At 40.0% G+C, this 14645-nt stretch overlaps 2 protein-coding genes across 11 annotated transcripts in view; one reads left to right on the top strand and one right to left on the bottom strand.

Moving 5' to 3' along the window:
- LOC135347803 (uncharacterized) overlaps positions 1–14645 on the bottom strand; it is a gene marked incomplete in the record, with an annotated part of 825189 nt that overhangs the window by 279656 nt on the left and 530888 nt on the right.
- LOC135347968 (uncharacterized) overlaps positions 1–14645 on the top strand; it is a 45662-nt gene that overhangs the window by 9125 nt on the left and 21892 nt on the right. For 2 of the 10 annotated variants that reach the window (XM_064546134.1, XM_064546133.1), the window contains exon 3: positions 13128–13214. The exons of the other annotated variants lie outside the window; for them this stretch is intronic. In XM_064546134.1, the coding sequence (XP_064402204.1) occupies positions 13128–13214 (87 nt within the window). The remainder of the gene's footprint in view (positions 1–13127; positions 13215–14645) is intronic. 10 annotated transcript variants of the gene reach the window in all.

Consider the following 14645-nt stretch of genomic DNA (forward strand, 5'->3'; position numbering starts at 1 on the left):
GTCGTGCATACAAAAGCTTTTCTGCGCCCCTTAAGGAAAGAATCGGATGTCTTCTGCGGAAAGATTCCCACCAATCATTTGATACATGTACGGCCTGCCGGCCTTTTGCCGAAACCAACTCCTCCACAATGACTAACACTTCTTTCTTGGTTCTGGCATAACCTAAACTTGCTGCATTGCATAAAATATGAACCAATTGTGTTTCTTCTTCATCAGACAGATAGCGTGATGGACCGCTGTGTGATCCAAAAGGTATTCTTTCTGACACTCTATCACTGAGAGTCGATTTTGGAACATTATATGATAAAGCAGCTTTCCGTACAGACATTCGATTTTCTTTAACCGCGTCGTATGCTTGCTTCAATCGTTTATTATCATACTGTTTGTAATTAGGTGCTCTATCACAACTATCAGGGACCTTAGGGCATACAGTAGACGTGAATGTCCGGTCTTTTAAAGAAATCATGTTCATAGCGGCCATTTTCAAATTGATAACTAATGGCAAAACCTGCGTCAAGTAAGATATTAAACAATTTATAGTTGAGAGGATAGTGTTATTTAATGTGTAAGAGACTAGCTGAAGCACTTACGTGGTACGGGTACGGCTGGCCTCTTGATCTTACGGTTCTTGCTCTCAACTGATCTCTTCTTCCACGTATGTAATAGCAATTGTCAATAGTGGGCGTGGCCGATTTTCCAACCCATGAGTTGCGTTTATATCATCTTGATCTATCACAGCTTACCTTAGAGAAGTGAGGCGTTAATTAACTACTAGCTGTAGTTACACTAGAAGGACCAAAGTACTTATAGATATTGTTAGTTAGCTAGCAGCTGCTATCGTGTCTTAGAAATGGTGACTGTACAACAATACAGGGTCTTTGGCCGATCTTCCGGAAATCTGGTCACTGCCCTATTCATGAGCATAACTCCGCTCCCATGGGGTATTGAATGCTTAGATTTGGTGTGTTAAAGAGAGTAAGGATAGGCCTTCATACTGTACTGATACACAATAGCAGAGTACAGTAGACTCTCGCTATTCCGGCTCTCTGAAGTACGGCCACCTCGATATACCGGCCATTTGACTTGGCACGGAATGCTAGCTATATGTTTACTGCACAACACTCACCCTGAAGTACGGCCACTCGCTATTCCGTTTACTGGCCAGTGCTGGCTGTCCCAAACAAGGTTTTCAATGTAATTTTATACTTACCGTATATCTTCTAATTTATCGGACACTTCTAATTACCCCGGACACTCTTTTGGGAAATTTTCGTTGTTCTAATACTCCAGTGCTTTAATATTACATTTGTTATCCGGACAACACTGGGACAATTTCCAAAATAATTATTTTTTGCTGTCCGATAAATTAAAAGATATACGGTATATTACGGCCGGATATGACGTTTTGGGTGTGGTTTAGCAAATAAAATCGGATTACACTTAAATAGAGAACAAAATGATTCATTATCCTTCATTATCCTCGAGACAAGAACCGCAAAAGTAGTCATTAGATTCGAGGTAAGGTCGTTTTTAATCCGTGGCTATTTCCTGAGATACAGCCACCTCGCTATTCTGGCCAAGCTGCATGGTCCCAAGGGTGACCGGATTAACGAGAGTCTACTGTAGTTAATCCCCTGCAAGTCCCTGTTTGGCTGTCCGATTTTTGGAGCCGTCCGGTTATTGATTAGCTACATGGTAGAAGAGCAAAATACTCAAAATAATTCCTTCTTTGTATTACTGAAGTAGAGTAACCGCGGCAGTTATGAGACAGGAAATTACAAATTGCAATAACTCCGCTATACTTAGTTGCTTTCACCTAAAATTTTCAGCACAAAAATGATGTATACATATCAAAATCCATAACAGAGATAATCTATTACTTTACACACAATTTGTACAAATATGAATAGTGCCATCAGTGGGCATTTAGGGATAGACGTTCTAATTAAGGGACGAACATTATTTTAGTTATTTACATAAATCACAAACATAACTGTTCGGGAGACGACTCCTGCTTCTCAACTTCGTGCATTTAACCCTTTCCCGGCTTTAATTAAAAAAACAAAATACAGAATAAATACATATTTTTCTTTAAAAATACATATCTCATGAACAATGCATTGAAATCACTTGCAACTATTTCCTACAGGTAGCCCAGATCCTGGGGGTACCATGACATCATCATCGTTACCTAGCAACTGACCACCCCCCACTAATTAACGATTTTTTACACATTTCACAATTATGAACATAAAGAATATTGTATGAAGGCATGAAGTAACTAAAAACACTAAGTAAGTGTTCTCAATGTTCTCACGGTGACATGGTTCAATCAGGATCAGCAGAAACTTCTCTGCGAGGTCGTATCGGCAGACGCTCTTTTCCCGGGAAATGTTTTCTTCACCTACACACAGGTTTACAAGTTCAATGGTGGCTCATGATGTCCACTTGTGTACTAACTAGACTAAGCATACCATACTGAAGCTATCCAGACTACATATGATACTCCATAGTTACTTACAAGGTCCAGGACTTTGGTTCATGCTCAGGAGCTTCTTCCTCCGGCTCTTCAGGCTCTATGTTTATAGCTTGACCTCTGAGAAGTAGTTTCCTCTCTTGGTATGATCCCAGTCACTGTCCTCTTACTCAACAAGGCCATAAGTATCGTTATTCTCACTGTCTAGCTGCCCTAGAACCTCGCTGAGGTTGTACTATGAAGATCTTGTAGCCATTATCAAACGGTCACTTTTCTTTCGACAGTACTGCACAAAGCGTACCTCGAGGCAAGATATTAAAGATACCATGTGAAAGAGCAGCCCAATGCGCATGTGCTGGTACCTACAGCGTGTGCATAGCTCCAACACAGCGCCCACAACGATTTTTTGAAAATTATCACTACCGCTGCCGTCATATGACGGCTAAAGCCGGGAAAGGGTTAAAGTCATACCAACGTACACATTCGTCACAACAGACCCATAAATCTGAATCCTCAGAATATACTTTACCACACGTTGGACAAATTGCATCATCTCTTGTGTCTTCTGTATATTCTGTATCATGTTCAGCAGCATCTTCTCTAGTTGCATCTCTGTCTAGAGTGAGTCCTTCCACAAGGCTTTCTACACCTTTGCCCCGATGTTTTGTTTGTTTGGCTTTTTGTTCCTTTTTTAGTCTTTTTTTTTTTCGGCTATTTTCTTCTCACGGAGTCGTTTTCTTTCAAGCTTTTCCAGTTTATTTTCTTTTTTCTCTTTGTGGGCAGCATTTAGACCATCAAACACAGCATCATCTGTGATACAAACAGTTTTTATTTTATTGATGCCAGTCTTTCTTCTCCGCCCTGATGTCTCCTTAGGTTTGGGCAGGGAAAGAATGTCACTGAGGTCATTGCAAGATGCTTTAGCTTCAGAGTTGGGGGATTTGGAATTAGTTGTACACGTCCCACTACTGTTGGTTGAAGCAGCAGGCATACTTGAGCTACTGACATTACTTAAGCAGCGTTCTGGGTGATTAATTTTAATCCACGCAATGTACTCCGTGTCTTAAATGTCATAACCTTCTTCAAATCGTCGTGCAAAGCACTTTTCTTTTCGGAGAAAAAAGCATCAGCTGTTCATTATCGTCTTCCTTTTGAAGGGGTAGGCCGTCAGCTTTTCTCGAGAGGGCAATAGATGGTGCCAGTTGCCTATCATCCACAGAGCTTGGATTAAAGGGATAAATCCCTGTCTTTTTAAAGCCGCTCAATGGAGTGAAACTAGTTGTATATGCTTCTCCCACCATCGAGGCCAGAATATCAGTAGTGATAACTCTTTCAGGATTTTGCTTCATGTAGTTACCACAAGCCTTATTGAAACTTGATTTAAACGATTTGAAAACCCCAACATCTAGAGGCTGGAGAATGTGCGAGGTATGAGCTGGCAAACATAGCAGGCACACTCCATTTGCACGGGCCATCTCAATCAATTCAATGGAAACATGAGAGCTATGGCCATCTTGTATTAGCAAAACCGGACGAATTGGAGGTATGCTACTTACAAAAAATTCAAACCATTCACAAAATAGTACGGAATTGACCCAGCCGCTCTCACTGCTTTTAAACAGGGTGTTAGAGAATGCTCCTTCTTTTAGTTTATCAGGCACACATGTTTTTCGTGGCACTACAAATCCTGTTGCTGAGACACAAGAGAGAATAGTGTGTGTCTTCCCTCTTTCAGCAGAAGAAACAGCATACACATGTCTCCTACCCAATTCCGCAATGACTCTATGTGGCTTAAAAACAATACTCCGGTTTCATCACAATTATTTGCATAGGCTTTGATACCAGATTTAAGCTTTCCATAAAGAGACCCTAGTTTTCCAAAGAAGTCGTTAGTAGTTTCTTTGTTAGAGATCTAACTGTTAGAGTGGGCCTTCGTCTCATAAACCCCTCGAACCAAGCTCTTCCGGCACTTCCATTTTGGAAAGGGTGTGACCGCTGGCTTTTCTCAACAATAGAGTACGCCAAACCCATTACACCTTCACGGGTTATTCCAAACCCCATTTCACACATCTTAAGCAAGTATTCGGCCAGTTTTGTCTCTTCGTCCTCAGTTAACACAGTTTTCGGCCCAGGTCGACAATCAATTGCTACACTTCCATTGACCCTTCTCCTAAGCGTCTCCAGGGGAACATTGTACAATCTCAATGCTTCTCTTAGCAACATTTTGTACTTGAGACACAGCAGTTTCCATGCTTACTCTACTCCACTGCTTGCGTTTAGCTGCCATCTAAGATATAATATTCAAAATTACTTACAATCAAGTGTTAACACTGTGCTCTCTTTTAATTATTATTGTATCTGCAATGCTCATAGCATGCTTACCATATATAATATCCACACGTACGTCCACAGCTAGCTTCATGCAATTCAGATATGATTCCACGTGGTCTAATAACCAGGCTCACGTTCCAAGTAAAAACTAGCCCCTCCCAATAGTAAAGTTCAAGCTAGCAGCCTATTCCATCCGGTAAAATGTATGCACCAGCAGTTGGCATGTAGTTGTAACCTATGAGCAGGTAATGATCAGTTTTGAATAAAGTGTCTCATAATACCCACCGTCCCATTATACCAGCATCTACTCTATATATCGTTCAGTGACGATCTCACATGCAAGGAAGACGAAAATTCATTATTGAACTGAAGATTTTGGTAATTTATCCAAATTTTTTCTAATAATGGTAAACACTGTACACTTGGAAGTGAAACATGCCCACTGTTGAGCTTCACATCGATAAAAAGTTGAGTCAGCGTAGATGATTTTGGGAGGATCTTCGTTAAATCTAGGATGAACAACAGATATTTGAGAGAAATATTTAGATGTTTTAACAATGGAATGGAATTTATCTAGGGTTTCTTTCCAAATGGTAAGCAGGAAATTTTTTGATACTTGTGTTAGCAATCAAAATATCAATGGCGGATAAGTTCATACGTGCCACAGGAATATTTTCATAGCTCGATACTAATGTTGAGTTTTCGTAAATACATGAATGTCCCGCTGCGAGGTATCGAAGTTTTTTCAGCACATTCCACAGAGAAAAAAACGCTCTCGATGTTTTCAATACCAGAAATGTTTAGAGCAGTCAAACCCATATAATTTGATCTGAGATCACATAGACCTTTGTCAAAGCATTTTTGCAGCCGTAGATGTCTAAGCATGTGAGTTTGGACACAATTCAGAGATCAATGTAATTTCAAATGTACACTTTCTTGCAAACAGAGTGACTCGATGCTTGATATATTGAATGACAAGTGATTACGATGAGAAGTTTGCGGTAATATAACATAGCACTTACACTTTCTTTTATTTCCTCCAACCTAATGCGCGTGTTTTTTTTTCGTTGTTTTTTTGTTTTTTCAAGTTTATGCACATTAGGGCAAAGGTACACAGAAAATAGCTATATAGAGCTAATATTAATCTGTAACCTAGTCTATGAACTACATATGTACATTATACAAACGAAAAGAGTAATTAGCAGTAATTAGTCCTCATTTGTTGCATCTCCATTCAGTTGCCCTTTGAATTAATCGATCAAATGATAAACCACGAGTGTCAAACTTCAATGCGTTCCATCTAGAGAGCGTCTAGGAAAAAACGAGTGTCCAAAACCTTTGGTCCTGGCAAAGCTAACAGTAAACTGTGAGGTGTTCCCACACCTCGACTGGTAGTGACGATTTTTGCGTTGGAGTATGTCATGTTTCCGGTGACAATCTTAAATAGTATGCATAATCTTGACGTGTTTCTGCGATCAGCCATTGTATTGAGATTGCAGCTCGATAGGAAGAAATTATAGCTGGTGCCCCAATTTTTGGTACATACTTTCAGGGCAAATTTTTGAACATCCTTAATTAGTTTGATGTCTTTCCTTAGGTACGGATCTAGCCTCGAATCCACGCCGATTAAAATACCTTGATTAAACACCCGGGCGTTTATTTCATATCGAAGTCTGTAAAGGGGCGTTTAAACGAGATGGGCGCTTATTCGAAATGGGCGTTTATTGTTATGTCTATTGCACAGCAGTATGCTCTTTTGTCTGCCACTGGAGGCTTGGATGGAAGCCACTACTTTTAAAAAGGTTATCCGCGTGTCTTGCCGACAAATGGGAGCAATCATACTCAACCACCCTGGCCTGGCTCCGCTGCCACCTTACCTTCTTTCTTCTCCGATCAGCTATTCAATGCATTAGAGGTACTCGTTCAAGTATCGGACACGCTTCCAAAGCTCCACCTTCTATTGACCTGGTCACACAGCCGAGATGGCCATAAACTGAACTGTTAACACCATAATTTCATTCCTTTCATTTTATTTATTTTTTATATCTCTAACGCACATGTATAATTATTTAAGGGGCTTCTTCCCCCCATGGAAAAAAAATACAGATCCCACACAGCTGACGCATATTCCATATGAGGGCAAATTTTTTACCTCTAAATTGCGCACGTGATGTTGTCCAGCCTCCACGTGCATCTTGGTTAAATTTTGGAAGTTCTCACTTCTCTCATTTCCTACTGAAGTACTGCTCAAGATCACTGACTGCCTGCCAGCCTATGACAAGCTATATCTCCTGCACAAGGCTCTACTCTCTCCTCAGCGACCCTCGTGCCTGGAGTTCCCTGGTGTGGAAAAATTGTCGCAATAGAGATCAAGACTTCAAAGCTCTCAGACTGGCAGTGACACTGTCTCACTCATATGTGACGTTTCTTATAATTATGACAAAATTAAATACGACAATTATCCCTGAAATAGGTACTGCAGATTCAGCAGTATGTCATAGTCACATGCACCTCACCAGAGGAAAGTCTGGAGGTTTGTGCTTATGGCAAGCCAAGTGTAACAAAATTGTCGAGCAGCTACATGTACCTCTTAAAACGTACACATGAATTCGAACGTACTAATGAAACGTACACGCAAACTCCTGACGTAGCCTAGGTACCTACTAATGAACTGTACATGCGAATTAGGGACGTACATATGAAACGTACAAGCGAATTTAGACGTACTTGTGAATATCATCTTACACACAAACTCACGTGACTGGAAAAAATGGATGCTGAAAGTTTAGCTGGTCCAACTACAATCAAAACGACAGTATGGCATGGCCAATAACGATCTTGTTACACTTGGCTTGCCAGCTATACGTGTTATTACAAGCACAAAGATTATGTTCTCCTGCTTAAATAATTACCGGTATTTACTGTTAATACAAAAATTGTCGTATAATATCTCATGGCACCACAACAATACAAAAATGAAGACTTAATGGGCAGTTTAATTCAAGTTCAGTGCATGTCAATAAACGCTGATTCGTACGGCATCAAATTCTTCGTTTGTACGAGCTAAGATATACTTACGAAGTCATTCCTGAAGTCAGTGAAGTTTGAGTAAGAAATTGGCAATTCCAAAGTGAAGGGAACAGGTGTGAGCAATCGGTGTTCTGGCCAAGCCTGACACACCGTTGAATACTATCTTAACTTCTTTTGCAATGCACACACAGCTTCCCAGTAACAAATCGTAGGAAGAGACCCAATTCATTTGGCTGCATAGTGCCCAATTAAGGCACGTAGAGATATCCACACACTCTAGATTCCTGTCGCGATAAAAACTCAGGAAAAGTGAAGAGAGAATTCACCTTAATTACAGATACTGACAATCGCTGATACATGGTGTGATTTTGCACTCCAAAAGGCGTTTGGTATACCCGTATTTATCAGTGCAATCGCTGCTGCTGGCTTTGTCAGGAACTCATATCGAGCAACTTGCTGGATTGCAGTCGAAGGAGTTGGCAGCACACGACAGCCAAATTGGGCAAGGGTATACTTGTTAACTCATCTTGTAATTCAGAAGAAAATACTTAACACTTTGATTGAAGTAGGGCACGTTTGAGAGTATCACGTTCAAAAGGGGTGATGTAATCCAAAAAAGAATCCAAAAGAGCATTTGGTGGAAGAGATATACACACGGCATGGCAGCTAGGGTTGGCAAAGCAATGCGAATGGGAAGTATGCCTGCAACTAAGTACCCATGAGACAATAATTATGTAGCCAATGATCGGAAGTCAAGTCTGATTGAGGATGTAGCATAGGTATCAAAATAGTTATTCCTTCAAATAACTTGTCAAATGCTTGTTCCCAGAAAGCTGAAAACATATCTCTCTGCACTCCTCCATCGTCAACTCCCAATTCTCCTCGAAATGAAATAAAGATTGGATACTCGCCGACAATATCTCCTTCGCGATACAAGTCAATCACATCTTCATATACATTGGTATGTTCAATAAGGTGTTCAATGCAACCAGGCTCAGCATTCACACTCATGTACTGTTTTCGTTCTCTCGCGTCTAAAACAAATAAATAAATGGTATTACCCATTACATAACTTCTACTTAGGACACAAACTATAATTCCTGCTGTAACAGAATGCGGGCTGGAATTATTTATTAGGCTCTTATGAAAGCTAGCTAGCTAACTATAAGCATCAACGAATTCGCGAAGCTAAATTAATCACATGCACACTATAATAACTAATCACACGGTTTGTACTTATAAAATCTTTTTTCTGTACCACATCAAACCAAAAACGCATGGGCTATTGTTATGGTTGCTCTAAAAGCTATATTTGGATTAAAATAAATGGCAGTCATGTACCAACCTTTACAAATAGCTATAAAGCTAGGGTGAAGTGTGTCCTATAATATAAACATTAAAACCCATACGTTTTAATAGTCAACTAAGTGAGAATACAAATATGACTTAAATGAACATATACTAGCACAGTCTACTAGAGCAAATTCCTTACGGCTAACCAGCTTATTCCATACTGCGATTGCATGAGGAAAAAAGGAGAATTTGTACAACGATGTTCTACATTTGTAGGGGACCAGAGAGAAACAGTTAACTGTTCTGCTGCTGTACATCACATTTCTTTTAGTACCGTATATCTTCTAATTTATCGGACACTTCTAATTACCCCGGACACTCTTTTGGCAGAAGGCTTCGGCAATTGTAATAAATAATAGTGAACTGATCAACGCCAATTGAGATGTGCCTTTGGTCTGAGGCTAGTCAGTTTGGATCTGGCTCGGAGGGTTGGTCGTCCTCTGGGTCAGGTTGTATGGGCTGTATGGGCTGATTGTTTTCAAGTGAGGGTTCGATTGTGATGTGAAATTCCATGTTTTCTACGTAACCGTGTCTTTTGTCTGATAAGTAGACTTTTGCCACGGATCTTAATTGTTCTGCTGTCAGTACCAAGGTTTATCAACCTTCTGCGTTCTTTAAGTAAAATTGATTCTATTGATCGCTCATCTTTGGTCATATCAGATAATAATTATTATGTCTTGAGTTGCTGCGAGCTTGAACCTGTTTGTCAAGATCAGTAGTGGGTCTCTGGCATTCGACATTTTTACTAATAGGGGTCTAGGTCTGGATTGTTTGGTGTCGTACTTTCCCAGCCTTATGCAGTCTTTGATGGAATTATCACTCACATTTGAGTTTGTTGGTTTTAGGGCTATGACTGCGGACTCAGTGTCCTTGTTTAGCCTTTCGTTTCTAAACCGTAGACCACAATGTTAAATTTGCGGTCTTCTGTGCTAGACCTGAGTTTGTAGCACAATGGCAGGGGCCAAGAAGTTGTTGTGTTTCAGTTCTGCAATTTCCGATTGTAAGGCATTTATCACTTGCATCATGTTTGTTAGCTGCTTCGCCTAAGTGAGAAGCTTACAGATAAAGGGCTCGCTTTAGGCTTGAAAGTGAAGAAATGCTGTAGTAGACAGTCCGGTACAGTATCTGTGGATCTAGCCATCACACATGCCGTCGCAGAAGATGGAGTCTTTGGTCTTTGACTGGTCAGTGACTTAGCCTTTTTGCTTGCTTTCTCCTTTGGAGGAGGTTTTGACCCTGACCCTTGTTTGGTGGGCATGCTTGCTTGGCTTTAGAATTTTATGTATGAGCTGCTACTCTTTGAGTAGGCCAAATAATAAAATAAAACAAAATAAAAAATAAAATAAAAATAGCTCTCTCCCTCTAGTCACAGCACGGTCTCGCTCACGGTAGTTCTCACTCTCACTCTCTCTGTCTTAACCAGGACAAAATTAATATGACACAACAGTATAGATCTACAACAGTAGATCAAGTACAGCCCTTACAGGCAATAGAATAGACCGATTTTTCCAGGCCACCTAGCCTCAGTGTGCCTAGCTTAGAGCCTTCACTTGACTTCCCAGCAGCAGTAGCAGTATACTGAGTAGCAGAAGCAGTAGCAGTAGCAGTAGTAGATCTTTGGTCAACCACAATCTTGATCCTTTGAGTGATGATGGACCTGCCTTCATCCATAACAGGTTGAACATGATAATAGTCATCCATCTCAAGGTCACACGTTGCAGTCATCTCAAGGTTACACGCAACATCAAGGTCCCTACATTTCTGTTCAAATAATGCAGTAATGTAATCTCGTAACACTTAAATGCACTTTGTTTGGTCTGCAGAATTATTATGTTTCGAAACAATAGCCACAAATAATTATTAAAGCACACACATACCATGTACGGATCCTGCAACAAGTCTAACATGTCACTCGTACTTCCTTCCACACTTGTCACCATCACAAGGGTATTTTAAAAGGCTTTGACAGATTCATTCGTTGATATTTGCAAGGACATCACAGGGTGAACCAGAGACAAAAAAGTGAACGGTGGAACAACATCGCTGCTTAGGACAAACTGATACATGTCCTGAAAAAGACAATAAGGCTCATTAATTTATTAGAAACTGATTGAAAAACATTCAATGGAGAGGATAACGTTTCTGGTAATTCTTGGATGTATAAGCTCCCGTAGCCAGCAAGTTTTGTGGCGCCTAGACCATCTAGCTGTTGATTGGCAGCCTTTTGAGCATGTAGGAATTGAAACGACTTAAGTTCAATGCCCTTGAAAGCATGTTATTTCGCTGTTCACCTCTTCCTCAGAATCAACTTTTGAAAAACCTATCTCTTTTATACGGCCCATCTTTCTCGATTTATTTCTCAAGGGACCTTTTAGGAAAGTTGCTGGCACTTCCTTTAATACAATTACAGTCAAATGCTCCTTTGCGTTTTGGAAAAGCAGCTTTTTTTATTACTAGCCACAATACAATCATCTACAGGATTAAACTTTCTTTTGCTTATCGAACAGGATGTTGGGAATAGTTTGCTTTAGCATTTGCTTCAGATCTAGATGGGGAGCGAGTTCGAAGGTTATCACAAAGTTGTTTTGCTTTTAAGGACGTCTTCATAACCTTGATTGGTATAGTAAAGTAAAGTATCAATTTCCAGTGCTATAAAATAAGCTTACCTCTTCTGCAGTTTCTTGCTTAATAAAAATTGTCCCAAAATTTGGCACAAGATTTTCTGCACTAACATCCACAACTTGGTGTCAGTTTGCAAATAGAAGGACGTGGACGCAGATCGGAATAGCAGATCAGAAAAGGTTGCTTTGTCAGGTTTCCATACTCATCAGTAGGGTTAGTAGATTCTATAAACTTAATTGGCCTTCTCCTATCTTTAAAGATAGCGAGGATCTCCTTGGATTTATCTACACAAGACTCCATCTCTCTATTCAACCCAGAGGAGGTCCGACATGTGTGCATGAATCACTACAAGTGCTAGTGCATTTGGCTTGGACATATCACGTTACCGCAATGACATCAATGCACTGAACTTGTAGTGATTCGTGCACGCATGTCGGACCTCCTCTGTATTCGATTCAACACGAGGGGGCTCCACTTAATAATTGTGTGCGCATGTGCAAAAAAGCTCAAGTAGTTTCAACTTAAAAAGTCAAACGCCTCTAACTCTGAATTTTGAAGGAGTAACATACCAGAAGTAAAAAGCTGAAGAGGAGACTTATGGCCAGCTGTGGATGGTTGTTCTAGAGCTCTGGAATGTAGACGTAATGTAATGAGAACAATCATTCAGAGGATCAAGCAAACCATGGTGCTCCATGAAGTAGAACAATTTGAAGTAACACCTTGGTGCATGCCCTCCACAAACATTCTATTCTCTGGTTATGTGTGCTTGAACCGGTAATCATGCTGTTTCGTTGCGCACCTCGTTCTTCTATCATAATTATATCGAGCAACTAAAATGTTTTCCATTCCTTGATCACGGGGATGGTAGATGGTGTCTTTGTACAGCATTTAGTCATACACAGTTGTTGTTGGAAGCATAATGTAAGTAGAGTACAAGACGACTGTAGTCATCGATTGCACCATGTGTAACTAATCTCCAGCGAATCAATTTATGATGTGAATCTGTATAAAAACCAATACAGACATACATGACAGGAATCTTCTTCAAAAAAATACAAACTGTAAACAGTATTAATAATTTATGAACCTAACAATCTACGTACCAATTAATGTGCCAGGTCCAGGAACAGAGTATGGTCTCCTTTTAGTCAACTGTGCTGGCCACCTTCTAGATGCACTGATAGGATCTATTGATCGGAGCGCATGTCGTACACGTTCCCGGGTAACCTTTTTCCATGGCTCCTTAAACTACCCCACATCATTTGGACTCCAACACAATATTATGGTAAATCTTGTCTTATCTGTTTGATTGCAGACAAAAGTTCGACATCATTTACTTCAGTAGATGGATCTTCAATGAGCCCATATTCAATCCGTCTCCTACAAAAAAAAACATCAATACGTAAGGATCCATACCTATAGCAACACTTTCACATGCATGGCAACCATTACACAACCACGTGTACATTATAATTAATTCACCTATACACTGTCATCCTGCTAACACCAAGCAGAGCAGCAATTTCTGTACACTTAAAAGATAGTGACAGTAGTATGACAGTTGATCCTTTGTTATTTCAAACCATGGTCGTCTGACCACTGCCACTGGTGACTGTAAAGGGGCTTGGTGTGACAAGGAAGTAGAGTGTGATTGCTGGATGTCTTGATGCTCTTCCCACTTGTTAAACAGTTTCCTTAAACATCCAACAAGTTCACTTAAGGAAGAACAGTACTCTTCAACTCTTGTTTCATGCTGAAGCAAATACATTAGTGAAATCTCTCGAGGATATACTCAGTGTATCGTATATTGGCCACCCCATACTGTCGTTCTGATTGTTCTATTACTTCTTTAGTTTGATTAAAAAAGTTAGCTAAACTTGAGTTTAGATACATTAGTTCAGATACATTAGTTGCTGGCACTTCCTTTAATACAATTACAGTCAAATGCTGCCTTTGCGTTTTGGAAAAGCAGCTTTTTTTATTACTAGCCACAATACAATCATCTACAGGATTAAACTTTCTTTTGCGTGTCGAACAGGATGTTGGGAATAGTTTATCAATAGCGTTAGCATTTGCGATGGGGAGCGAGTTCATAGGTTATCACAAAGTTGTTTTGCTTTTAAGAACGTCTTCATAACCTTGATTGGTATATAATACAATTTCCAGTGCTATAAAATAAGCCATCTTAGTCTTGTGTAGATAAATCCAAGGAGATCCTCGCTATCTCAATTAAGTTTATAGAATCTACTAACCCTGCTGATGAGAATGGAAACCTGATCGATGCTATCAAAGCAACCTTTTCTTATCTGCTATTCCCCGAGTCAGAGGGACAAGGATCTGCGTCCACGTCCTTCTATATATATATTTGCAAACTGACACCAAGCAATGGTGTTGTGGATGTTAGTGCAGAAAATCTTGTGCCAAATTTTGGGACAATTTTATTAAGCAAGAAACTGCAGAAGATCGAGGTAAGTTTATTTTATAGCACTGGAAATTGTATTATATACCAATCAAGGTTATGAAGACGTTCTTAAAAGCAAAACAACTTTGTTGTCGATTTACCAAATACCGGCGGACCATTTATGTTGATGATGCGTGCAGGGTTATTTACAACTTGCTCTTCAAGCGTTTTTAAATCTTCAGCTCGACCAAAAAAGGATAGTTTAAAACAGGCAGATTTTGCTGAAAGTGTTCTTCATATTCTTGAATTGCACTCACTGTACTTTTATCTCTGGCTGTTACTTTGTCAAGTGGCCACATCATTAGATCTACGTACCCAAGCGTATTAATGCAGCAATAATTTGTGAAGGTTCAACTGTGAATGTCAGTTAGC

The sequence above is a fragment of the Halichondria panicea genome, chromosome 14 (genome assembly GCF_963675165.1).
Source record: "Halichondria panicea chromosome 14, odHalPani1.1, whole genome shotgun sequence".
In the NCBI taxonomy this organism is placed as follows: Eukaryota; Metazoa; Porifera; class Demospongiae; order Suberitida; family Halichondriidae; genus Halichondria; species Halichondria panicea.